Raw genomic sequence first — 25,606 nt, 5'->3', positions numbered from 1 at the left:
CATGAAAAACCATATGCAAAGTGTACTGATTTTGAAAATTTACAGCATTAGTGTTCCAGTTCAAGAACTCATTGTCTTCAAATTTTTAAATATGGCATTAATTTTCAGAGGTTCTATTTTATTGTGGGCTATTAGCACAGCTGACTTGATGCACTGCTCTAGATAGCTCCTTTATCAACCTTGACAGTCACTTGTGGAGCTTAGCATAAAGCTGTAATTGGAAAGTTAATCCATAATGCTGCTGGAGTGCTGGCAGCCAATGATACTGACAGAAAGCTGTGCAGATGTATTGCTGTTTCAGATGTATTGTTTTGTTGTTGGTAGTGTTGCTAATGGATTCATATTAAATTGTTTGTTATTGAGAGCTGATAGTTATGCACTAATTTATTTGTTCTTTTATTGTGTAGTGTAGCAATTTGTTTTTTTTTTTTAATTGTCTTTACAAATCTACAAATATGTATGTGATATTGTTATGTGCCTTTTTGTACTCTGCACAGATAAAAGCAAAGGGGTGCTATCATTTCATGAATTTACTGCAGACAATGACAAATGTAATGAATAGCTGAAAGCAATTTCTTGTGATAACTTTGTCCCAAACAGTAATTCTGCTTGTTCTATTGTCTGCACCCTACATTTCAAAGATGAATATTCATATGTACGCAAAATTAGGAGACTAAAAAGAGGTTCTGTAACATTATTGTTCACTAACTATTCTAGTGATAAGGTGGCCATTATCAGGAGCCCCCAAAAAAGAAATGACTAATACCACATCTCCTCGCCCAAAAAAATGCAAAGGAGCTGAAGCTGCTTATGATTTTCAAACTCCTGATGCAAGCTGTTCAATGTCCCAAAATGAAGGTATAAGCAATTTTGAATCAATAATTATATAGGGGTAAGCCATACATCCATGAATAATAATAATAATAATAATAATAATAATAATAATAATAATAATAATAATAATAATAATAATAATAATAATAATAATAATAATAATAATAATAATGATGATGGCATGCGGCCTCTGGAGAGGCCTGGTACAGGTCTTTCGAGTTGACGCCTTATAGGCAACCTGAGAGTCTGTGAGGGTGAGGCCCTACCTACGGTGAATTCTAATGCTGAAGACAACAAACACATCTTCCCTTAATTGTTCTACCTGCAGTGACTCGTACCTATTTCTCACAGACACCTGTCCTGAATACTCATCCTGAATAGAGCCCTTAGCCAGCAATCTCCTTCCCCTTAAAACATTAGACCACCTGTCTTCTATAGTTCCCCCCTTTCCTTCCCATCCCTCTTTTACACCTACTGTATCCTGTACATTTTTTGAGGGCGGCCTACTATCCTTCCTGTCCTCTGGGAGAATCCTAATTATCTCCCTCAAACTTTCCAACTCCTCCCTCATACTCCTTAATGCCTGGTGAATGTTACATCAATCATCCATTATAGGTCAATAGGCTATGTTTGCCAATATGTACAATTATATTACCTGCTACCTTTCTTATGCTGAATGGTTGTTCTTGGGTGACTTTTTACTTGTCCCATGGTGAACAACATCCATAACAATCATAATAAAACATATTGAAAGTCTTGGTTTTGAGACCTTCCGGACTGAGGTATCTCGGGCATGATTAGAAGCACGTACTCGTGCCAGTGACCATGTGCTTCCAATCAGGGAGACAATGAGAAGTAATTAGTTGACCTACCAGGATTATTATTATTATTATTATTATTATTATTATTATTATTATTATTATTATTATTATTATTATTATTATTATTATTATTATTATTATTATTATTATTATTATTATTATTATTATTATTATTATTATATGATTCACAAGTTTACAATTGAATTTATGTGGTTCTTTGGTACAATGTACATAGAAGAAGTATTATTTAGTGCATACATCAGATATGCTACATACATACCAGAACATACTTGCAATGTTGACAAATAAATTTGACAGATATTTATAGGATATTTACTATACATTTAGACAATTTTCGTTAGTCCTCTGTATATGATGGATGGTTCATGCCAATAAACTTCCTTACTACAGTGGAACCTCAATTCTCCGTTTTTCGAGGGACCATGAAAATAAAACGTACAATACAGGAAAATGGAAAATGAATGCATGAATGAATGAATGAATGAATGAATGAATGAAAACTATCAACAATTTGGTTAAACATCACAAAAATGAAATAGCCCATGTGTAATTATAATCTTACAAAAACTCCTAACTAAACAAAACTACAGCCCCAATGGGCTTTTGTCTGCCAAGCGACCACTGCTCAGCTCGAAGGCCGGCAGATTATGAGGTGACGCATGATCAGAGTGACGAATCCTCTCGGCCGATATTCCTGGCTCTCTAGATCGGGGTCGCCATCTCACCATTAGATAGCTCCTCAGTTAAAGGTAATCATGTAGGCTGAGTGGACCTGGAACCAGCCCTTATATCCAGGTAAAATTGTCTGACCTGGTTGGAATCAAACCTGGGCCCTCTGGATAAGAGGCAAAACCGCATTAATTACTGGTACGCAAGTTCAAAATCTTGATACTTTATATTCACTTTTACAGGGGAATCTTCGTCAGTTTCCCGTGAAAACTTCTTTCAGTTCAGCAACTTTGATTACCCAAACTATCTATCTATTAAATGTTTTCATTCCCCACCCTGAAGGAGTGGGGTGGGCCACCTAGAGGGTAACGCCCTCTCTCTGGCCAAGAGATGCGGGCGGGTTGGGAAGATGTGACGGAAGAAGGAGGTGGGAGATGAATTGTGCGTATGCCTAAGTATTGAAGTTCGTTGGGTGAGTTTATTTAGCATAGATGGTTATAAAGTAGTACAAAAGATATTACACAGATTTAGAAGTATGTAGGAGGATGATATAACGTCTGTGGGACGAAGGTGGGGTTAGTGCTAGAGGTAATGGAAAGGGCTAAGATGTGAAAGATACAGGAGAAGTTATGCAGGGAAGTGAGTAAGATGTGGAGGGGGTTGTTTAGGGGTTGTATTGGAGGAGAAAAACTGGGTTGAGGAGGGTAAAAACGGATTTGTGGACTCGGTGGAAGGAAAGGAGGAGCCGGCTGGGGACGGCGACGGGGTGTATGAGATCGGTTAGCAGGTTGGGGAGGAGAGCGAGATGATTCAGTGTAATGATGGCGGCCTTGAAGATGGATTCTGTTGTTGATGAAATGTTGGGCGATGTCCAGAGTCACTAGATGAAGGCAAACAAGGTGGGTAGGTCCTGTAGCATTGAAAATCCAAGTTGCTCTGCGAACTGGTGTTCCTGTCTGGTGGAGGTCTTGAAGTATGGCGTCATTGGATAAGAGCGGATCCACTCCTCGGATGATGCAGGTGCAATTGGTCGATGGTGGCGGCATTATGTCGGTGGAGTTGTCACTTGCAGGCGCTGGTTGTTGACTTGATGAGGTAGGGGTGGGAGGCGTGGTGATTGTAGTGGTCATGATAGGGAGCGAAGTTGTGAGGGAGGTGTGAACTGGGGAGGTTGTGAGGGTGGTAGTAGTGGTGGTGGTAATACTGGTGTAAGGAAAGGACAAGGGTTGTGGCGGGGGTGTGTAAGGAGGTGGATCAGGGGAATAGTCCGGGAGTTGCTCTAAAATATTGCTGGGAGTGTCTTCCAAGCGATGGAGGCGTTGGTAGATTTGTACACCAGTGGCGAGAAGATGGTCACATTCCGTGGATGTGTTGAAGTGAAGAAGGACGTCGTTTGATGGTACGGAGCCTTCATAAAGCCTTGTGGCGTAGAATACTCAGACTTGCAGAGTTCGGATAGGATAGTGTCTTCAGTGATGGATTGGACGTACAGGACAACACAGGTGTACATGTTGGGAGGCCGACTTCCAACTTGGTGTCTGGCCTATATGCTTTGTTGGGTCGGCTGGGTGCGATGGTAGAGTTGCGGCGTCACCTGGCCAAATCAAAAGTAGTGAGATAAGGGATTACACAGTCCACTATAGAGACAGACAGCGAAGAGCCCCGGTTGATGTGTCTGTGTCCCCCGAGTTACCCAAACTGTCTGTCTGTCTGTCTGTCTGTCTGTCTGTCTGTCTGTCTGTCTGTCTGTCTGTCTGTCTGTCTGTCTGTCTGTCTGTCTGTCTGTCTGTCTGTCTGTCTGTCTATCTGTCTGTCTGTCTGTCTGTCTGTCTGTCTGTCTGTCGAGAAGTTTTCATTCCCCGCCTGTCGGGCGGGGCGGGCCCCCTAGATTGTTACGCGATCTCTCGGGCTGGGAGGAGTGAAGAGATCTGGGAGTTGTGAGAAATGAAGAAGGTGGATAATGCGAATTGATATTAGGTGGAGAAGTGATGAGGGTCTCTTGATTGAGGAGATGTGGGTTAGGGAGTACTGAAGGTTCAAACTGGAGTTCCGATGTGTGAGATGAAGAGGTGAAGCGTGGCTGAGATGTTACGTAGGGAGGTGGTGGGAAGTCGGAGTAGGTCAGCTGTTAGAGGTGATGGAATGAAGGAGGTCGTTAAAGGAAGGGGTGGACTGACTTGTGGTGGAGGTCGATATTGGGGGGGGGGTGCAGTTCGGGGTCGATGGCGTGAGGTGTGTGAGGATCTGGGAGGGGAGCGGGAAGGTTCAGCAGTGAGTTGTCGACCATAGAGGAGTGCGCCGTTGGTGATGAGGCGTTGGACATCCTCTTCAGTTTGCAGATGAAGACGGACTAAGTATGTTGGTCCCGAGGAATTCCAGATGCGGAAGGCTCGCCGGACAGGGATACCTTCGTGGTTGAGCTTGTGGATGACGTCTCTGTCAGAAATGAGGTTATCCACGCCGCGGAGGACACTATTATACATGATGTTGCGGGTTGGTTGTAGCTGAGGCAATGGTGATTGTTGTGTGGCATTTGCTTGAGGCGGTGGCTGCGTTGCTGGTGGCGTCGTAGAGCTTTCTTCGGCGGTGGTTGGCGAGTGGTTAAAGTAGCGGGGAGGGATGTAAAGAAAACTGGATGGATCAGGCTATGTTCACTGAGGAAGTAACAATCGGTGAAGGGTGGGAGGACGTAACAGTTGTGATAGGAAGGGGAAGAAAGGTAAAAGTGGAGGTTGTGGTGGTGGTGGTTGTGGTTGTGGTGGTCATGATGGGGAGACTAACTTCCAGTGCGGAGTCGGCCTATATGCTTTATTAGGTCGGCGGGGAGCTGACAGTAGAGATGAATAGCCACCCAGCCAATCAAAAATGAAGAAGTGTTGTGTTGGAGGTCGGACGTCCAGTTGCAAGGAGATAATCGAGATCCAAGAGTCTCCCCTTACCCAAACTCTTCGAAAAATCTAATAAAGCCAAGCCAAACGACAATCGGCCACAAGTACCGGTAGTTAATTCTCTCATCTAATAAAATAAAGCACATTAGATACAAAAGCACCCAACATGATAGTGAAATCCCTTCTTTTCTTAATTTTCCATTGTAATTTGGTCTCCGGTATACTGTTCGTAGTCGGTTTCTGGAAATCTTGTACCGCATAAATTAGGCCTACATCGACTTTTAAAGGTTATGTTGAACTCGAAAACATGATTTCGAATGTAAGTATCGATTCTCAAAAGTTCTCGAATGCATTATGTCCATTATATTCAATTCTGCCTGTCACTAATCCAAATTGGAAAGAGAAATAAACATCAAAACTTCAGAAAATACGGTTATTCGTGATGGTGGTGGTGGTGATTATTGTTTTAAGAGGAAGTACAACAGGGCAACCATCCTCTATATAACACTAATCAGATGGAAAAAATGGAAGGGGCCCAACACTTCGAAAAATGAAGATATCGGCCAAAGGAAGACAAGGGCCACGAAGGGCGTGAAAATGAAAGACACCCTAGCCCTCGCAAACCTAATTGCGTCGGGGTCGGAAAAGAACAAGAGTTGACCAAGGGAGGTCGGATAGGATAGACAAAAGTGAGGAGCCTGGAACAAGTAAGTGGAAGCAATGCCAGGACTCAGCTAAGGGCCCCGTAGTTGCAAACCCACGCTCTAAAGTTTAGAGCCCCTGGGGCCCCTTTTAGTCGCCTCTTACAACAGGCAGGGAATACCGTGGGTGTTATTCTACTGCCCCCACCCACAGGGGGAAGGTTATTCGTGACCTTGAGGTCATCAGGACAGCGCACTCACTGCACATGTCAGTAAGAGTTGGAAATGATACAAACCATTGAAATGTAACGTGCGCAAATAAAACGACTGCGGTTTTTGGCATTTTAACACGAAAACATAAAATTCCCAGTCTTACATTAGGACCAAAACAGTAATAGGCAATCCCAAGACCTCCCATGGCTTTCTTTTTTAATGTGAGGTGCAACATCTGTTCTGGTTTTGATAACATAATCGTGTATGATAATATTATAATTTTTTTTTTTTTTTTTTTTGATCAAACTGCCGAACAGGTTTTCGGCACTTTCCTCAGGGCACTGTAGAGTAACTGGGCTTTCAGGCAGGGATCGAAACTGCTTCTTCTTAACACAAATCTAGTTTTTTAATTTCCCTGAAAATGGTTTTCCGTGGTTTCCCATTTTCACACCAGGCAAATGCTGGGGCTGTACCTTAATTAAGGCCACGGCCGCTTCCTTCCCACTCCTAGCCCTTTCCTGTCCCATCGTCGCCGTAAGACCTATCTGTGTCGGTGCGACGTAAAACAACTAGCAAAAAAAAAAAAAAAATATGAAAATACTAGATTTGTGTTAAGAAGAAGCAGTTTCGATCCCTGCCTGAAAGCCCAGTTACTCTACAGTGCCCTGAGGAAAGTGCCGAAAACCTGTTCGGCAGTTTGATCAAAAAAAAAAAAAAAAGTAAAAATATAAACATCTGATCCTGGACGTAATGTAGACGTTTTATAAGTGCGAACATTTGACGAAATTCGTTTTGTCTTCAAGTAGAGCTGTCAAAATGCGCCGGGTCACCTTACAATTGTTGTGGCTATTCTCTGCTTTATGATTTCCAAGCATTTTCTAAACAATACCACCCGAATACGATGCTAAGATGGTCCCTTATGCAAGTTTACTGCCGATCGCCTTTCCAGTACAGTACTTGCTCTAATTAACGCAATGACGGGGAGTTAACGCCAAGATCCATAAGAATGCCATGGTCGTCCTTTCGTGAGATACAGTTTATTAAAAAACGATTGATCGAGGATTTAGCGTTGATGGGACTGAAATTTCTCGACGGTTGATCCGGGAAATCGTTTCATCGAGGAACGGATAATGTGGGATTTTTACAACGTGACTGAATTACGAAGCTTGCAGGACCACGTAATTTGAATGCATATTCCGGGAAAACGTAGTTTCCGGGAACGGATAATCGAGGTTCCACTGTATATGGCAAGTGGCCAGGATTGCTGCTTTTTGTAATTCTCTGTAAGTGAGAGGGTGGAGATGAAGTGCTTCAATGCTCCTATGTAATGTGATTTAATACCATTATATCGAATCACTACCTACCATACTGGAATGATGATAACGTTGTTGAGTTTCCACATGGTTTTTATTTCTGTGGCCTGGTAAGTATATAGTAAGCCCTCATTATAAATTCATTGACAGAATTTTCCCATTTCATTTGAGTATGGACTTTTGGCACTTTGGTGGTTGCATCTTCTGTAAAAGCACCTTCAGTAGTTGTTGTCATGAGGCATTACACAACATAGTGTTCTTTGACTTCGGCGACTGTAGTTTCTTCGGGATTCCTCCCGGTAGGAGGCCGTCTGCTCACCATCCTACCACCACTGGCTTGCATGCTGTCACTCCTTGCAGTGGTTCCAAGAGTGCCCTAGCGATCCCTATGCAGCGGCTGTTTTCCGAGGTTATCTTCCTTTATCATTATCGCCATAAAACTGGGTCACGTTTTATACCTACTTCCAGGTTTGAGTGAAATGTAGATCATGTATCTTATGCAACACCATGTGAAGAGTGCAGGTTGCCCTTTTTAAAGATGGCTCATTTAGTTACCGTATATCAAAAGTACCGGTAAGAAACAAACAATGCATACTCTGTGACCTAGGCAACATTATGGAGAGAGTGTAGAGTTCCAGACTTCTTTGTGATTTCAGTGAGAGTGGTGGCAAATTGAAACCAGATGTCGGAAACTTAGGACAAGATTGTGATCAAATAAATCAAGTATCCCTCAAATAAATCAAGTATCCCTCAAATAAATCAAGTATCCCTCTTTTAAGTATTGACTATGGACAATTATAGTGAAAACAAGATGGCTCCAACTTAGAACATACCCGGTAAGATTAATAACAGATATGATCCCAAAATCAATTTAAAAAGGTGTCATAGGGCATAGATTCATCAGACAACACCAACACATAATTCTCAAACAAAATATGTCACAATTCTTCCCTGAAATCGTTAATGAAGCATAATTCTTACAAACAGATCTATGTTTTGTGGACCAAACATACACATGAACTTCTTCTTCTTCTTCTTCTCATTATTATTATTATTATTATTATTATTATTATTATTATTATTATTATTATTATTATTATTATTATTATTATTATTATTATTATTATTATTATTATTATTATTATTAAGGGGCTGCCTACCTGAGGCAGTAAAGGCATTCTCAGTTCACCTTGAAGGACAGGATTTGAACTCCCATCAGGAAGCCAAAAATTTTGAAACGAGACTTCCATCCTCGGAGAAGCACATATCCCTGAGTCAGCCTACATCCCTGAGGGCAAAGGCAGCTGTGCATAGGGATAACCATTCTATCCCACTTAGTACTGAGGTAATGGATAGTGGAAATCTTTACCTTCCACTCCTCCATGGGCTGCCATAGCCTGTAGTGATGGATTATTATTATTATTATTATTATTATTATTATTATTATTATTATTATTATTATTATTATTATTATTATTATTATTATTATTATTATTATTATTATTATTATTTACACGTACGAGTCAGTTTCCACTAACTATGTCTTTTTCCTAACAAAAGCCTCACCTATAACTTTACCATGATGATCTAATGAAACTAATTTAGCCCATAAACGCTGATAAATATGACATGAAAAGAAATACCTTTTTTTCTACTGTCTCTAACTGAAGCAACATTAACAACTACTGTAAGAACAAAAATATATTCTGAAACACATTCTTACCGTCGTGAGAATGCCAGAAGTGCGTTCCTGGAGTAGAAGCATTAAAGGCATACCGGAAAGTGTTACCACTGTTGATGGGACATTGTGTCACCATGGGTACACCGTCCATGTGAGGAGAGCCATGTTGGAGAATACCGTGCCAATGAATGGTGGTGGAGACACCAATCATCATATTTCTCACATCCACAACTACTCGATCACCTTCACATACCTGTTGAAACATGCATCACAAAGGAATAATAATAATCACACATCCAACACCCAAACTGTACCGGAGATACACCAACTCCATACGTTTAAAGTAAACGCCTTTTAGAAGGCCATCTGTTATATGAACAGTGAAACTCATTTCTGAAGCAGTTTTGAACTCTAGATGACTCTACTGTTGATTTATGTGCTCCCTCTGGTGAGAGGATGGACAATTCAATTTCAAGAACATTTTTGTATTCATAGGTTTTCAAAACTGAATTGTTTGTAGATGTTTTTGGTGTTCTAAGATTACTAGCACTTCTATCTCTTCCCGCCTGCTTAAAATTTTAGCCAATCAGGAATTTTTGAAATTTATTGAACCAACCAATAGAAACTGTAGGGGTGCACAAGGCTTCACCGCAGAGAAATCTGGAAACTTCCTCTTCGCTATAAAAGCTGGGACCTTTTGGGCCACTTTGTCTTTCGATCGCTCCAGTCAAGAAGTAGAGTGTGTTTGTAGAGGAGGCAGGGGGCTTTCCTGGTCCATCTCTGGAAGGCCCACCAGCTCAAGGTAATGGCAGACATCTTTTAATCATGTAATAGCCTCAGAAAGCTGAATTGAGGGGAAGGTTTCAAATTCTTTGGTAATGTAAATCTTTCTATGTAAATTTTCAACCAAGTCTAAAGACCATACTCTAACTTAGAGAATAAAGAGGGTTACCCTCTTTTATTCTCCTTCAACTTGCTATTGAGCTGACTATGATTTTGTAAACTTTAAAGTTTATCTCTTCCTTTTGTAATTTACAATTTTCTCTCCATCTAGTCACCTCCATAGTATAGGTTTAGCCTCTGTAACTTTGGGTAATAAGCCCACATAGGGCTTGAAGAATTTTCAAGTGAATTTCAAAGGAGAGCAAGTGTTCACCTCCTAACATTTTGATTTTTGGCCAATAACTTTAATCTTTTCTTTTTCCATTAAGGCCAGATATAATGGGCATTTATTGTCCCTGTTAAAGTGTTAACTTCCAATTTAAATGTAACTTAGACTGTTGAGCAGGTAAGACAGTGGAAACTGTTTGTATTGACCTTGTTAAAGTTAGATTGTGCCTTGGAGAGGCTTGAATCTTGTAAATTTTGGAGAGTAGCCTCCTAGAGATTTAAGTGTGTGGGGCAAAGATGCTCTGTTGAATGTAGTAAAATTTTGGAGCTCAGTCTCCTAGTGGATTAATTTAATGGAGCAGTGGTGGTGCCCTTGTAAAAATTTGTAACTGTGGAGCTTCAACCTCATTTTTTTAATCGTTGTTGTCTGATTGTTCTAGGCTTTTCTAAGATTGTTTCTCAAGCTCATGAGCTAACCTTTATCTATCCAATTGTTATTTGTTATTGTTTAACAAATTTTAAAATCTGAAAAGAAACAAAAAACAAGGAAAGGAGTGAAATTTCAAATATTAGGGTTTTAAATTATACTTTGGTCTTTTCTCTGTCCACCCATTCATGCCTGCACCTTCTTACACCTCTGTGCTCCATGGTATAGCCAGAATTAACCAATAAAGTTTAAAATCTCTGACCCAGCCAGGAATAGAACCTAGGGCTCCTTGGGCCAAACGCCAGCACGCTAACCATATGGAGCTGAACATGGCGTCACTGATAGGTTTTCTTATACATCAGTTTGTCCCTTAGACTTTCCACACCTCTTCAGTCAAAGAAGAAAGATATGAAGACTTGTGTTAATCTGTGTGAAGACCAGTGGCGGCGCGTGACTTTCGTTACTGGGGGTTCAACAGAAGGAAAAATACCTCCCCCCCCTCAATATCTCACCTCCTCCCTGTCACCTGTGACATGACTAGGTTCAGAGAATGGGCATAACGGTGCACATAATGTGCATGCCTAAAATCTTCCCTGATGAGAACTTGCACCCTGAATGGTGACCACTCATTACATTTGCGCCATCGTAACCTTGTGAAATCAACTTATCCCTATTATCCACAACTTCGCTCAAAGAAAGTTTTAAACACTCTGCTATTGTCTTAGCATCATGACTAGAGGGTAGAGGAAACCCCAGAATATTTAAACTGGCTTACCGTTGGGAAGAATTGTGCTGTAGTTGATATATCGGTGGTCTCATCTGTGATTACCGAAATGAAGTGCGCTGTGGTGATTTCTTTTTTTTTCTCACGACAGATTTCATACATGCACGAAAGTAAATCATTCTGAATGTCTTTCGAGGTGCCTTTGAAAACAGTAGCTTTGGACAGATGGTCTCTTAATGCAACGTCAATTTCAGAACTAAAATTGATGAGGCCTCGAAATATGCCAGGATTCGATGATTCACTTGTTTCGTCATGCCCACGCAATGCCATCTCAAACGCGCCACAGAACTTTACACAGCACATGACAAATTTTCCGTACTTGGTCGTTGTCTCTTTCCACAGACTGCCTGTAAGCACAGTCAAATTACTGACGGTTATCATGTCTTCCCAGGAGATCGAATTGTAACTGGGCAAGCATATGAGATTTAGAACTGTGTTTCTTTATTATTATTTTTTGGACAGATATCCTATATCTACCACTCCGACTTTGGTCCAAGTCCCTTCTCTTTCATCACTCATGAATCATAAAAAAGGAAAACAAATCAACATGTTAGTAATTTCGAATCAACAGATCCATTTAACATTAAGAATTTCATTCTTCAGGTTCCGTATTGAATCAAGATTCACAGATCCACTCGATTCTTTTATACGGTATAAATCCATTCTGAATTTACGCACGATTTCATTACCTTTACTTTTAGGATGCCTCGTTATACAAGATCAGGCACTGGGCGTCCGGCATCCTTAATCTTAATCTTAAGTTTACGCTCAAGAGAGAGAGAGAGAGAGAGAGAGAGAGAAGAAAAGTTTGTCTTCTTAAGTATCATATCACCGTTCAAACTCATTATGTAGCTCGTTACCTTTCTTGGGAACAAAAATTATGGACGCAACTACAGTGCACAAAAATACACACACGGAGAAAATATTGTAACTTCTTTATGTCCTAACAATTAAGTTTCTGAACGGCACAACAGTGCAGAAAAAACACTCACACGCTTGCACAGCGTACAATAATATTACGAATTATGATAACTATTGCAAACTGTTGTAAACACTAGCATCACACTTGAAAAACAGAGTAAACTTTAGGGATGTATGTTCGCAATGTTGGTAACTTAATTTTAAGAACTCCTGTGGCTAGGTATTTACCGTTTTCTTTCGTATTACATTCCCGCTACTCTTTGCCTCGGTGATTTTTAAGTTAATTTTCTTTCAAAAAAGTAATTATTCCAAAGAAGGCAAATGAATAGCTGTTTAGTAAATATTGATGTATTTGGGAAAAGACATCAATTGGAATTTGGCAGTTTAATGTGACTGCTAGCAGTAATGATGCTCTTTAACACTAGCGCTAATTATGTACACTATTTTCTGCTACATAGTTGAATTTCTGTAAAGGCAACAGATGGCAGGCACATACTTACCTCAACACAAGGTCAGTCTGGACAGACCTTGCCCCAACACCCCCCGACAAGACAACATGACTAGAGAGAGTGGCATATTGCGCATGCGTAAACCAAGGATATCTGTTTCTGCGATATCCTGGTCTTGTCTACGTGCCGGCCGATATCCCCCCCGCACCTCGCCACTCCCTTCGCCCAGGTACGGACGGAGAGATTTCCTTCCAAGGGGGTTCATTCCAGACAAGTATCCAGCCACGGAACGTGCGCAGTTCACAAGAATTGAAAGTCAGTACGAGTATATTACGGATAGATGGGCTAAGCAAGAGCTTCGAGATTGACAAGGGAGTTATGAATATTAAGTAGTTGAATAAAATTTGATATGAACTGGAGGTTCATTGCTCCATTGCGCTATACCAGAAACCGCCACTGGTGAAGACCTTAAAAAACAACAGATAGATTTGATATCCAAGTTCAGTTTGTTTTTCTTGCAGTAGGAAGAAATTGCAAAAAAAGAAAATGGGAAATTTGATCGACAAATACATTGAACTGACTTTGAGACCGATGACCCAGAGAAGTAATACAGGATATCAATTTTCTTCCCTTTCATTACATGTTGAGTCAGTTACATGATTGATTTCTGCTACACAAATATATCCTGAAGAACATGGAAATAATTCTCCCTTAGTCAATTGTGAAGACATTGGATGATGAAATAAATATTGTTGTTGGTGCCATTATGACTCAATGGCCAAATAATATGAGCATGACATGTAGAAAAGGAATATTTCTTCTAAAAGCAATCATCCTCAACCAATGAACTTCTTTTCTGCAATTTTAACATTTGTGGCAGTGATTTTTTTTTCAACAATACAAGACTGAAACTCTTTACTGTCTTACCAGTAACCACTTCCACACCATAATGCTCCTTTTCATCCCTGAAGAATTAAAAATGTTATATGCAAAATATGATTGTGCAGGAAAGTTTGAATTGGTTGTATATACACAAAAAAGAACATGTGGCTATACAAAATATAATCTATGAACTGGCCAGGAATCCTAGGAGACTTCTGCTATTGTAATCATCAACATGAGTATAAATGTGTCTTAATTAAATAACTGTGTTGTTTTGGAAGTTTTAATTTAGTGTTTCTAATTTGAAAACATGCAATCCTGAGGTTCAGTCAGTCTACACCAAAAATAAGTACCAGGTTAATTCCTGGGGGAAAATGTGGCCCAGCGTACAGCTAACTACTCTACTCCATCAAGTGCTGAGGTTACGGATAGTGGAAGCCTTTACCTTCTGCCCCTTCAAGGGCCTTTATGGCCTGTATGGAGGTGACTTTGCTTTTATTTTTGACAATATGCACTCAAAATTATTTTATAGAAGTCCTCAGATTTTAACGTTTTCCTCTAGTTTTGTTTTTAAATTTTAAGGGTAAGCTGTGTGAGATCAAAAATAATGAAGCAAGAAAACCTCCCCTCAACCCTCACTCCCACCAAAAATAATTTCTGTGTATGCCCCTGAATACAAAACCTTCTCTTTAGCAAGCCGTCAGAGTACTGGCACTTGCTGAGCTCATTAACTTACAATCCACGATACAACTGGAGAATTTCAATCATTTATAGATACGAAATTCAGCAATGCCTATACTAAGTGTGAATTTTCTCCAGTTTTTCTCACACTCATATGGTCAAATATTACCTTGTTTAAAGACCTTCGGAACCTATTCGAATTTTAAGCATAACTATTTGTAGTTTCATACATTACCATTGATCTAGAATTTGTACAGGTTATTAGACAGAAATGCTCCCTCCTCACTCCACCCACATACAAACAAGTGCATGGAATGATGTTAAAAAAAAGTCCTGGGTTTATATTATAATTCATAACTACCAACTACAGCAACCGCAACATACTGACTTAAGGGACTCAAACATTTGTAATTAGTTTCCTGTCACCAACAAAGATGGAAAGCCGGTTATATCTTGGGTGACTTCCCTAGTATTTAAAAAGGATAAATGCGGCAGCTCAAGGACGTTCCAGAACTCACTTGGTACAAAAATTCCGACACACTGATGTGTATTACAAGTTGTCCATTTCATGACCGTATCGATGTTTAATCAAGAAGTAAGTATAAATAACCACCTAATCGATACTTTATTAATGCCTCAGGCAAAATTGAATAAAATTAAAACTTACAGGACATGTTTCGACCACTTAGTATCGATTAGGTGGTTATTTATACTTACTTCTTGACACTGATGTGTGTTATGAAAATTAATAATTAAAAATACCATTAAGCTATTATTAAGAATTATTTTGTAATTATGCTACAAAAATATTGCTAGTATGTTGTGATATTTACCTGGATAGAAGGACCTGGAAGTTGTCGGTTGACTGTTAATATACCCTTCTCATAGCCATCTGCTGTCACACATTGTGGAGCGAAGCAATCTTTCCTCCTCCATGGACAACGACCACATGCTCTAAAACACAAGGATTGTAATTCATGATATTGTCACCTTGAGAACATTCAGGAAATAAGTTTCACATGAATACTATAATGTCTTCTCATCTTACAAGGCTGATCTTCAGCTTGAAATCAACCACTACTACTAAATGTTTTATTTCCTCTCCCAAATGGGGTGGAGGGCCTCCTAAACGGTGACACCATCTCTCAGGCCAGGAGATTTGTTATCGGATAAGGAGATGTGCGCAGAAGGTGAGAGGGTTGGCAGCCGTGGCCTATACTAGGAACTGTCCCATCATTCATCTTAGTGTAAGAGAATGGAAAATGGAAAAACGACAGAAAACCATTCTCAGGACAGCTGACGGTAGGGACCAGACCCTCTCCATCTCTCGAATACAGAGGCATAGAGCCACGGTAGAGCCACCGTAGAGACGTGGCCACTTGTAGGCCAGGACCCACTCTGCATCCGTCGACCAAAATCAACAAAAATGTGTATAGTGTGCTTGAGAGATGTTGTACAGTGCAAGATAAAACTCCTAGCTACTGTCTGAACTGTTGGTAATCATTTACTGAAAGCCACCAGATCAAGCACACATATTAGAATGGAGTCATTTCATTTTTTATGCATGCAGAAATTCATAAACATTACCAGTTAAATTTGTTGTTGTTTGGATCAACAGTTTTAGTCTGGTTTGATGCAGTGCTCCATGCCACCCTATCCAGTGCTAATCTTTCCATTTCCATATAACTACGACATCCTACATCTATTCTAATCTGTCATATTCATGCCTTGGTCTACCCCTATTGTTCTTACCACCTACAATTCCCTCAAAAACCAATTGAAAAAGTCCTCAGTGTCTTAATATGTGTCCGATCATTCTATCCCTTCTTAAATTTCACCAAATCATTTTCCTCACACTGTTAGGCGATACCATTGAACTGGCCTTTCATGGGATCCAAAATTAAACATTACAAAACAGTGATTAAACAAGAAGCACTACACGCAGCAGTAACACCAAACATGAATTTCAAAGGCTGGATGGAAAAACTCGAGCTAAAACAAAGGAAATTTTAAGGAAGGTCACAGAAGCAAAATTTCAGGATTTTGAGATAGTACACATCAAGAATGAAACACTCTACAAGAAAATTGGAAAACTCTCAGATATTATGCAAAAAAGGATAAATTTTTACAGTCATCTTCTCAGAATGAACTCTAATGGATTAACCAAAGAAATCTTTGACTTTTTCTATAACCACAAAACAAAACTGAAATGGTTTAAAGAAACTGAAAAATTACAGAAAATTTACCATTCGATCAAGCAGCTAAAGTAATAACTAAAGACAAAAACATAAGGTTCCAAGACAAATCTACTTTAAAAGCCAAACCTATTATCTATAAAGATGAGAGGAACTCAAGATTAGAAACAATGAAGAAATACTCAGCATTAAGAAAAGAACAACACACAGAGAAATGATTGATTCAATGTACCCCAAAGAGGTTGGAATGAAAGAGGAAGGAAGAAATTAATATAAAGTATATTAAATATAAGTTAAATGAAATGAAGGGTATTATTATTATTATTATTATTATTATTATTATTATTATTATTATTATTATTATTATTATTATTATTATTATTATTATTATTATTATTATTATTATTATTCCTTAAATTGTACATGTACACTGTACAATTTAAGGGTGGTAGATGGAGAAATGGCAAGCCCCACATACACGGAAGTATCTCCATCCCCACATGTATGTGTACATAAACTCTACTGAATATTTACATAAATGTAGACAATTTTAAATTTACATATTTACACTCCAAACACTGTACTCTTAGAATAATAAATATTAACTTGATTTATTCTATACATATTAGAGTAAGAAGACCCAGACATTTATACTCTCACTCATATCCCTGTATACACACTCATTCACAACCACACCCACATGCGCACGCATACACATTTGCCCTCATTCAATTGTACTTGCACCCATCTTTATTACAATTCTAATTTATACAAGTTATATACATCAAATACGAGTTTCTATTTACATATACATTTTCTTTACTGTGCACAGGAAGTTAGGAAGAGGAAGTAGTTTTACCTCAGATGGCAGAAGATTCCAGATACGAGCAGATCTTGCATAAAACCCATTTAAATATGAGGTTGTTCTGGTGAAGGGAGGAACAAGAGTAACTCCTTGGCCTTTCTTAACAGAGAGGTAATTAAGCTGCAGGCAGTGGAAAGGGAAGAGGTGTATGCTGTCTGTCAGGGATTTCTTAAGGAAAGCTATGTCTATTTGTGTACATAACAAGTTCACTGGTGGGAATGACCTGGCTGTGTTTAAAGGGATGTGTTTGTTAATTAAACATTCTGCTCATCGCTGGACACCCTCTAGTTTCCTCATATTTTCCATTGTCATTGGGTGCCAAGTAGGAAGGCCATATAGTAGAATGGGCCGCACCAGGGAAATGTAAGCTGTTCGTAGGGCTTTACTTCTTCCTCCCAAGAGACATCTTGGACAAAACCTAGTGCTCTGTATGCCTTACACCTCACTTCCTCCACGTGCTTATTCCATTTTAGATTGTCCGTAATGTGAATACTGAGCAGTTTGATGGAGTTAGAAGTTGGTAGTTGGATTCCACATAGAGTAGGTTGGTTCTGGAGTGGTTGTCTAGGTGTACTATTCCTTTGCTGATGAGACGTATCATTTACAATGCACTATGTCTTCTGATACAGGCTAGGACAAATTTGGTAGCTCCATTGACCTGTCTCAGTCTCATCCTTGGCCTGAAAATATCGAACTGACTGAGGTATGAGTGATGCTTGCAATGCCATTCCTTATGCAGCCAGAGTTTGTTATGAATGATGTGAATATGTGACTCACAGGCTTGGTTATTGCATTCATTTCAGTGGCAGGCTGATATATAATAGTATCTTCTAGCTTGGTGAGGAAAGCAACAGAAATTACATCACTTCTCATTTACCTAGTAAGCGTCGGTGACGCCTAAGCTATCTATGATGGCTGGTGGCATAGCTGCTGAGGATCCAACCAGCCTTCAGATTAAGTACTCAATATACATACATACTGTTATGCTCCCCACCCCAACAGACTTACACTCATTATCCACTGTTTTTTCTCCACACTTTTTACACACAGTACCTACGTACATACTTACATAATACATAGATACTGTACCAAGAAATAGCCCGGACCAATGGCTAGCTTTAAGACCATAAAGAATACTGTATGCAGGGTCATGTGTCGTACTCTAATTGGAGTGGATACAGAGAGAGGTTCTCATAATGAGCAAGAGTTGAATTTGATTTTATGTTCATTCTTAATAAAAAGTAGTATATCACCTAGTCCAGCCCCACGATGTAGGGGGCAACGCGTCTGCCTGTCACCCGGCGGCCCCAGGTTTGATTCCCAGCCAGGTCAAGGGTTTTTAATTGTACATTATTAATATACCTGACGTGGGGACTGGGTGTTTGTGTCGTCCTTAATGTTCCTTTCCTCACATTCAACACTTTACTCTTCCGCAATTTCATAATATATGGTGCAAAGTAGGGGCAAAAGATCTTCTTAGGTCGATGCCCCAAATAAATATCATTTAAAAAAAGTATATCACCTAAAAACCTTCTTGTTACATCCCTGCAATGCTTTTTCTGGTTTCAATGTATAAATTATTTCAAAATTATTTTGTTCTCGCAATATTACAGAAGGTCATGAAAAATGAAATGGTGTATGGCTTTTAGTGCCGGGAGTGTCCGAAGACATGTTCGGCTCGCCAGGTGTAGGTCTTTTGATTTGACGCCCGTAGGCGACCTGCACGTCGTGATGAGGATGAAATGATGATGAAGACGACACATACACCCAGCCCCCATGCCAGAGAAATTAACCAACGACGGTTAAAATTCCCGGCCCTGCCGGGAGTCGAACCCGGGACCCCTGTGACCAAAGGCCAACACACTAACCATTTAGCCATGGAGCGGACACAGAAGGTCATTAGAAGTTAGGAAGATGGTTATACACTGACAAATTATAAGGCACAAAGAAAATGCTGAGTTTACTTACACTCCCATGGTATGATAATTCTCCAATTCGAATCTGTAATAGCAAGTCTTCGGTTTCTCATTTAATCTACATTGTCGAAAACAAGGATGAGTGGCATTGGCTTGTGCCTGTGATGAAACTGAAAAAGAAAAAAAAGCAGGTATAAATCTATAACTCTTATCGATCCACAAAACCCGGAGTGATTTAAAAATAGCCACATGCTAAATCCTAAGCATTCAGCTATCAGCATTCGTTTAATTGAACTTCTTCATAGTGATGTCATTTAATGAAAGTCATAAAATAACAGAGCAGGATTATAAGTAATAAATTTCATTCTTGACTGTATTGCCAATTGATCACAAAGTAGGATTAAGCTGACTGAAAATTGAGCAGTCTGACATATATTAATGTTGATGGTTTGGTTGTTGGAAACCTCTACTGTGATTTCTTAAAAGAAGTAGCGAGTAGTATAATACAATATACTGAATAACAGGCGTCAAAGTAGGGGCGAAATGACCTTTATTTTTTTCTGTTTTCAGGTCATTGTTTCTTTCAGCGAGTGCAAGCTGACAGGAATGGAGATATCTTAAGTATTAACTGGATGTAACAAACGCTGGGCTTAGTATTTCAGACAGTAGAGCGCTGGCCTTCTGAACCTAACTTGGCAGGTTTGATTCTGGCTCATTCTGGTGGTATTTGAAAGTATACAAATACATCAGCCTCATGTCAGTAGATTTACTGGCACATTAAAGAACTCCTGTGGGACAAAATTCTGGCACCTCATGTTATTGGGACATAAAATCAATAACATTATTGGATGCAAAAAGCATGAAAGTAGCACAAATTATTTGTTGTACTAATAGGAGAGAGCAAGGAGATATACCAGTACAGGGTGGTTACTCGTCCCTTGAGATCTAGTTTTATGCAACTCACCGTGTTTACTACAATTCTGAAATACATCGGTCCCTCTCCCTAACCAGGGTAATATAATGAGATGTGTGCTTGTGGGCTAGAAAACAGCCTAAATTGTGAGCGCCAGTATTAATTCATTATGAGTACCCCGAATGAACTCGTAAAACTAGCACAGATATGAAGAATATTTACCTTACAACAGGAAGTGCACACACAGACCAGGAACAGGTATATCATAGGCTGGGACTGCCCGCTGCATGTCTAGCCTCACAATAGCTCAATTGGCAGGGGCGTGGTCGGAGATCTGAAAGTGTACAGTGCTCGAAGGTTTGAATTCCACGTACTGTAAGTATTTTCTTGTTCTTTTTTACAGCTACTTGCCTGGGATGTGGCAAGGTTGCATGCTTAATGGTTTCCACAGACTGTTTTTTCTATTTGGCCCTGAAAAGGGCTGTTCATGTCGTGGCATATGGTATGGGTCTGGCTCCAGGTAGGCTGGTGTCATGAAGGGCATCCAGCTGTAAAATAGGGCCAAATTAACATGTACGACACAACCAGCGGACCAGAAAATTGTTGGTGCTTTTGGAACACTATGAATGGATGAAGAGTGGACTTGAATGAACTTGGACACCTTATCCAGCTAAGATTCAATGACGATGAAAAAAGAATAATTCAAGATGTGATTGAAGTGAAGAGACAGGCGACAGACTTCTATGACAGTCTGGAACACAGAAGTTACTTCTTCCTGGCCTTATCCCAATTACATGGGGTGAGCGCTAATGTGGATTAAGCTCAGTTTTACTCTCGGATGCCTTCCATGAAGCCAACTCTATGCGGAGCATTGTACGCACTATTGCATGTTTCTGTGATAATTGGTAGTGTGATGTGTTGTATGTTGTATGAACACTAACACCCAGCCCCTGAACTAGAGAAATTAACCACATGTAACTAAAATCCCCGGCCCAGGCGTGATTCAAACCCGGAGCCCTCTGACCCAAAGGCCACTACGTTGATCATTCAGCCAAGGAGCAGGGTGGATAGAGAAGCTACTACCCAGACTAAGTAAGTGTTTGGATAATGATGACAACGAAGTGGGAAAGTCAGTGTATACAGTATGTACACCTTTATAGTGAAAGTTTTGTGAACACTGGCTTTGTGCATTTACTTTTCAGAATGCTTCATAGTTGATGGGGTGATAGTACCTCATGAGGAACAATGTAAATACCTAGGTATTAATATAAGGAATGAACTTCATTGGGGTAATTATATTAATGAGGTTGTTAAGAAAGGCTACAGATCTCTTCACAGGGTTATAAGAGTATTTAGGGGTTGTAGGCTAGTAAGGAGGTGAAGGAGAGGGCATATAAGTCTCTGGTAAGACTGCAATTAGCATATGATTCCAGAGTATGGGACCCTCACCAGAACTACTTTATATGAGAACTGGAAAAGTTCAAAGCTAAGCAGCAAAATTTGTTCCGACAAAGGAGTAGTGTTATGAAAATGTTGCAAACTTTGGGCTGGGAAGACTTGGGAGTAAGGAGACGAGAGGCTCGACTGTGGTATGTTTCGAGCTGTCAGTGGTGAGTTGGCGTGGAATGACATAAGTAAAAAATAAGCTTGAGTGGAGCTTTTAAAAGTAGGAAAGATCATTATATGAAGATAAATTTGGAATTCAAGAGGCCAGATTGGGGCAAATATTCATTTATAGGATGAGGAGTAAGGGATTGGAATAAATTATCAAGGGAAAGTTTGATAAACAATTGATAGGAAATCTGCCACCTGAGCGACAGCCCTAAATGCAGATCATTGATAATTGATTGATTGTTGGTAGTTTAAGGGCACATGGTAGAGAGTGCTGGGTGTAGAATAAGCAAAACATGTTTTTATGATCCCACCTTATTCCCATCCTATTGCACATAGAGAACTCAAATTTTACACATACACTACATAGCTCTTCTTTAATCCAAAATAAAAATTATCGCATGATTCATGCATTAGTTTCCAAAAAAGTTAATTTCAAGTGCAATATATTATTTTTAATGTATTGTTCTCTAAAGGTACACGTCTTTTCACTGAAACCGTTGAACCAATTGAAGTAATATTTGTTGAGGGTATCTGCAGAGATAGTAGCTTGTAACAGGTGGAAGATATCTTGAAAATAAATAAAATGTTCATCAAATAAAATGTGTGTATATATATATATATATATATATATATATATATATATTAAATACTGTAAAAACATATCCTAATATGGTGGTTCAAATTTAATATATTATATGACCAAGTTGCTAGGAAAATTAATATAAAATCTCATCTATGATGTAAATCTATGTCTGTAAATCATATCTATGAAGTTTAGTTGCTTTCTCTTTGGGCCACATTCTGCAGAAAGTGCACCTTTAGAAGAAAATTAAAAAATAATATTTCTCACATGAAATTTTGAAATACTTTTTTGGAAATGAATGCATAAATCATACCATATTTTTTGTGTTGGCTTAAAGAAGAACTAGCTAGTACATGTGTAAAATTTTATTGTTCTGTGTTTAATGGCAGTTTTCATTTCTGTTAAAGCGTTGTTGTTGTTGTTGTTGTTGTTGTTGCTGCTGCTGCTGCTGCTGTTGTTGTTGTTGTTGTTGTTGTTGTTGTTGTTGTTGTTGTTGTTGTTGTTGTTGTTGTTGTTTGAGTCCTCAGTCCATAGACTGGTTTGATAGCACTGGTATGATGCCACCCTATACTGTGCTAACATTTTCTTTTCTACATAACTACTACATCTGCTCTAATCTGCTTGTCTTATTCATATCTTGGTCTACCCTTACTGTTCTTACCACCTACACTTCCCTAAGAAACCAATTGTACAAGTTCTGGATCTCTTAAGATGGGCCTTATCATTATATCTCTTCTTCTGGTCAAATTTACCCAAATCGATCTCCTCTCACTGAGTCAATTCAGTATATCCTCATTTGTGATTCTATCTACCCAGCTCACCTTCAGCATTCTTCTGTAACACCACATTTCAAAAGATTCTATTCTCTTTCTTTCTGAGCTAGTTACCGTCCATGTTTCACTTCCATACAATGCCACGCTCCAGACAAAAGTCTTCAAAACATCTTTCTAATTCCTATATCAATGTTCAAGGTGAACAAATTTCTTTTCTTAATAGAATTGGAATAGGGTGGCATCAAAATACACATTTTGTTGTGTTTAGTTCTACCCCAAACTCTATCATATGTCCTTAAATAATCATGTACTTTCATTTTAGACAGCATATATATAATTTTCCAAGAGATCAAAGACACCTTCCTGCAAGCTATGAAGGCACCTGGAGAAGTAGAGGTTTCCTATAGTCGTAACCTAGGCACCAAGTAGGAGGGAGCCAGGCTGAGTGGCTCAGATGTTTGAGGCGCAGCCCTTCTGACCCCAATTTGGCAGGTTTGATCCTGGCTCAGTCTGGTGGTATTTGAAGGTGGTCAAATATGTCAGCCTCGCATCGGTAGATTTACTGGCATGTAAAAAACTACTGCGGGACAAAATTCCAGCACCTCGGAGTCTCTGAAAACCCTAAAAGTAGTTAGTGGGTTGTAAATTCAATAACATTATTTTTATTTTAAGTGGGAGAGAGTTGTTAGTTTTATGTCAGACCAGCTGTATCCTGATAAATTCAAGTGGTGCACATTTCTAGTGCAGCCTTTTGGAACATGACATAACTAACGAGAAGGAGACATTACACTAGAATCCAACCCTCCATGCCAAAGCAAGTCTGGTTCAAGAATTATTTCAAATTAACACAGAGGCACCTTATAATCTTTAATTAGAATACATCCCTCATATAGAATTTTGTCACGAAAGATTTTCGGCCGTAAAACGATACAGGTCGCACCCATGACTCCTCAAAGATGTGGGTATTATTATTATTATTATTATTATTATTATTATTATTATTATTATTATTATTATTATTATTATTATTATTATTTTTATTATTATTATTTAAGCCGGGCTAAAGCCGGGCCCGCGGTGTAGGAGTATCGTGCCTCCCTCTTACCCGGAGGGCCTGGGTTCGATTCCTGACCAGGTCAGGGATTCTTACCTGAATCTAAGGGCTGATTCGAGGATCACTCAGCCTACGTGATTACAATCGAGAAGCTATCTGACGGTGAGATGGCGGTCCCGGTCTAAAAGCCAAGAATAACAGCCGAAAGGATTCGTCGTGCTAACCACACGACACCTCATAATCTGCAGGTCTTCGGCTGAGCAGCGGTCGCTTTGCAGGCCAAGGCCCTTCGAGGCTGCTGCGCCATGGGGTTTGGTTCTCGGTTTTTTAGTTTTAAGCCGGGCTGAGTGGCTCAGACGGTTAAGGGGCTGGCTTTCTGTGCCCAAGTTTGCAAGTTCAATCCTGGTTCAGTCCGGTGATACTATAACGTGCTCAGATACGTCAGCACCATGTTAGTTGTTTTACCGGCACGTAAAAGAACTGCTTCGGGCCAAAAATTTTAGCATCTCGACGTCTCCGAAAACCGTAAAAGTAGTTAATTAGTGGGACGTAGAGCCGATAACAGTAGTAGTAGTAGTAGTAGTAGTAGTAGTAGTAGTAGTAGTAGTAGTAGTAGTAGTAGTAGTAAAACATCCCTACTACTACTACAGAGATCTGGACTTTGGAATTTTTCTCTACCGGAGTTTTCTAACATGCCGGAAACGAATGGCACGGAGTTGTCACTGGACTCATCGGGGATCGAACTCACTTTCTTGAAACAAAAGAACAACGATTAACCGACTGTGCTACTTAGATCGATCTCTACAAGGTCATGTTTGGCACAATGACATTCCATGATAATTAGCAGTCCAGAAAATGATGCTTGCAATATTCTTATCCCCTTACGCTCTGGAGCAATCACTGAACTGTACTGCCGTATTATTTTGCGCTGCATATTATGTAACACATGGTTTCATTTTCCATCCCCCCAAAAAATCCACAGCCTGTTTCCAGTCATTCGACCGGGTCAGAAATGGAATGAATGAAGCCCTTATCTAGCGGCGAGGATAGGAATTTTGCCGGCTGCCGAAGACTGTTGCACTCCTCTGGGGCAATGATTAATGAATGACAGATGAAATGATATTAGAATGTGTTGCTGGAATGAAAGATGACATGAAAAAGAAAAGAGTACCCGGAGGAAAAGCTCTCTCATCTCCGCTTTGTCCAGCACAAATCCCACATAGAGTGGAGATATAGCAGATATCGTGGATTCAGGAGGTCAATTGGACTGTATCGCGATTGACCTATCTAAGGCATTTGATAGGGTAGATCATGGGAGACTATTGGCAAAAATGAGTGCAATTGGACTTGACAAAAGA

The 25,606-nt window shown here is 39.6% G+C and overlaps 1 protein-coding gene across 1 annotated transcript in view; it reads right to left on the bottom strand.

Annotated features, from left to right (window-relative positions):
- LOC136879348 (uncharacterized) overlaps positions 1-25,606 on the bottom strand; it is a 115,379-nt gene that overhangs the window by 86,539 nt on the left and 3,234 nt on the right. Inside the window, exons 2-4 of the mRNA XM_067153163.2 lie at positions 19,364-19,481; positions 15,169-15,289; positions 9,124-9,334 (exon numbers count right to left, since the gene is read on the bottom strand). Of these exons, the coding sequence (XP_067009264.2) occupies positions 9,124-9,334; positions 15,169-15,289; positions 19,364-19,481 (450 nt within the window). The remainder of the gene's footprint in view (positions 1-9,123; positions 9,335-15,168; positions 15,290-19,363; positions 19,482-25,606) is intronic.

Source organism: Anabrus simplex, chromosome 8 (genome assembly GCF_040414725.1).
Source record: "Anabrus simplex isolate iqAnaSimp1 chromosome 8, ASM4041472v1, whole genome shotgun sequence".
Classification (NCBI taxonomy): Eukaryota; Metazoa; Arthropoda; class Insecta; order Orthoptera; family Tettigoniidae; genus Anabrus; species Anabrus simplex.
The sequence above is the reverse complement of the archived record's forward strand: the minus strand, read 5'-3'. Positions and strand labels throughout refer to the sequence as shown.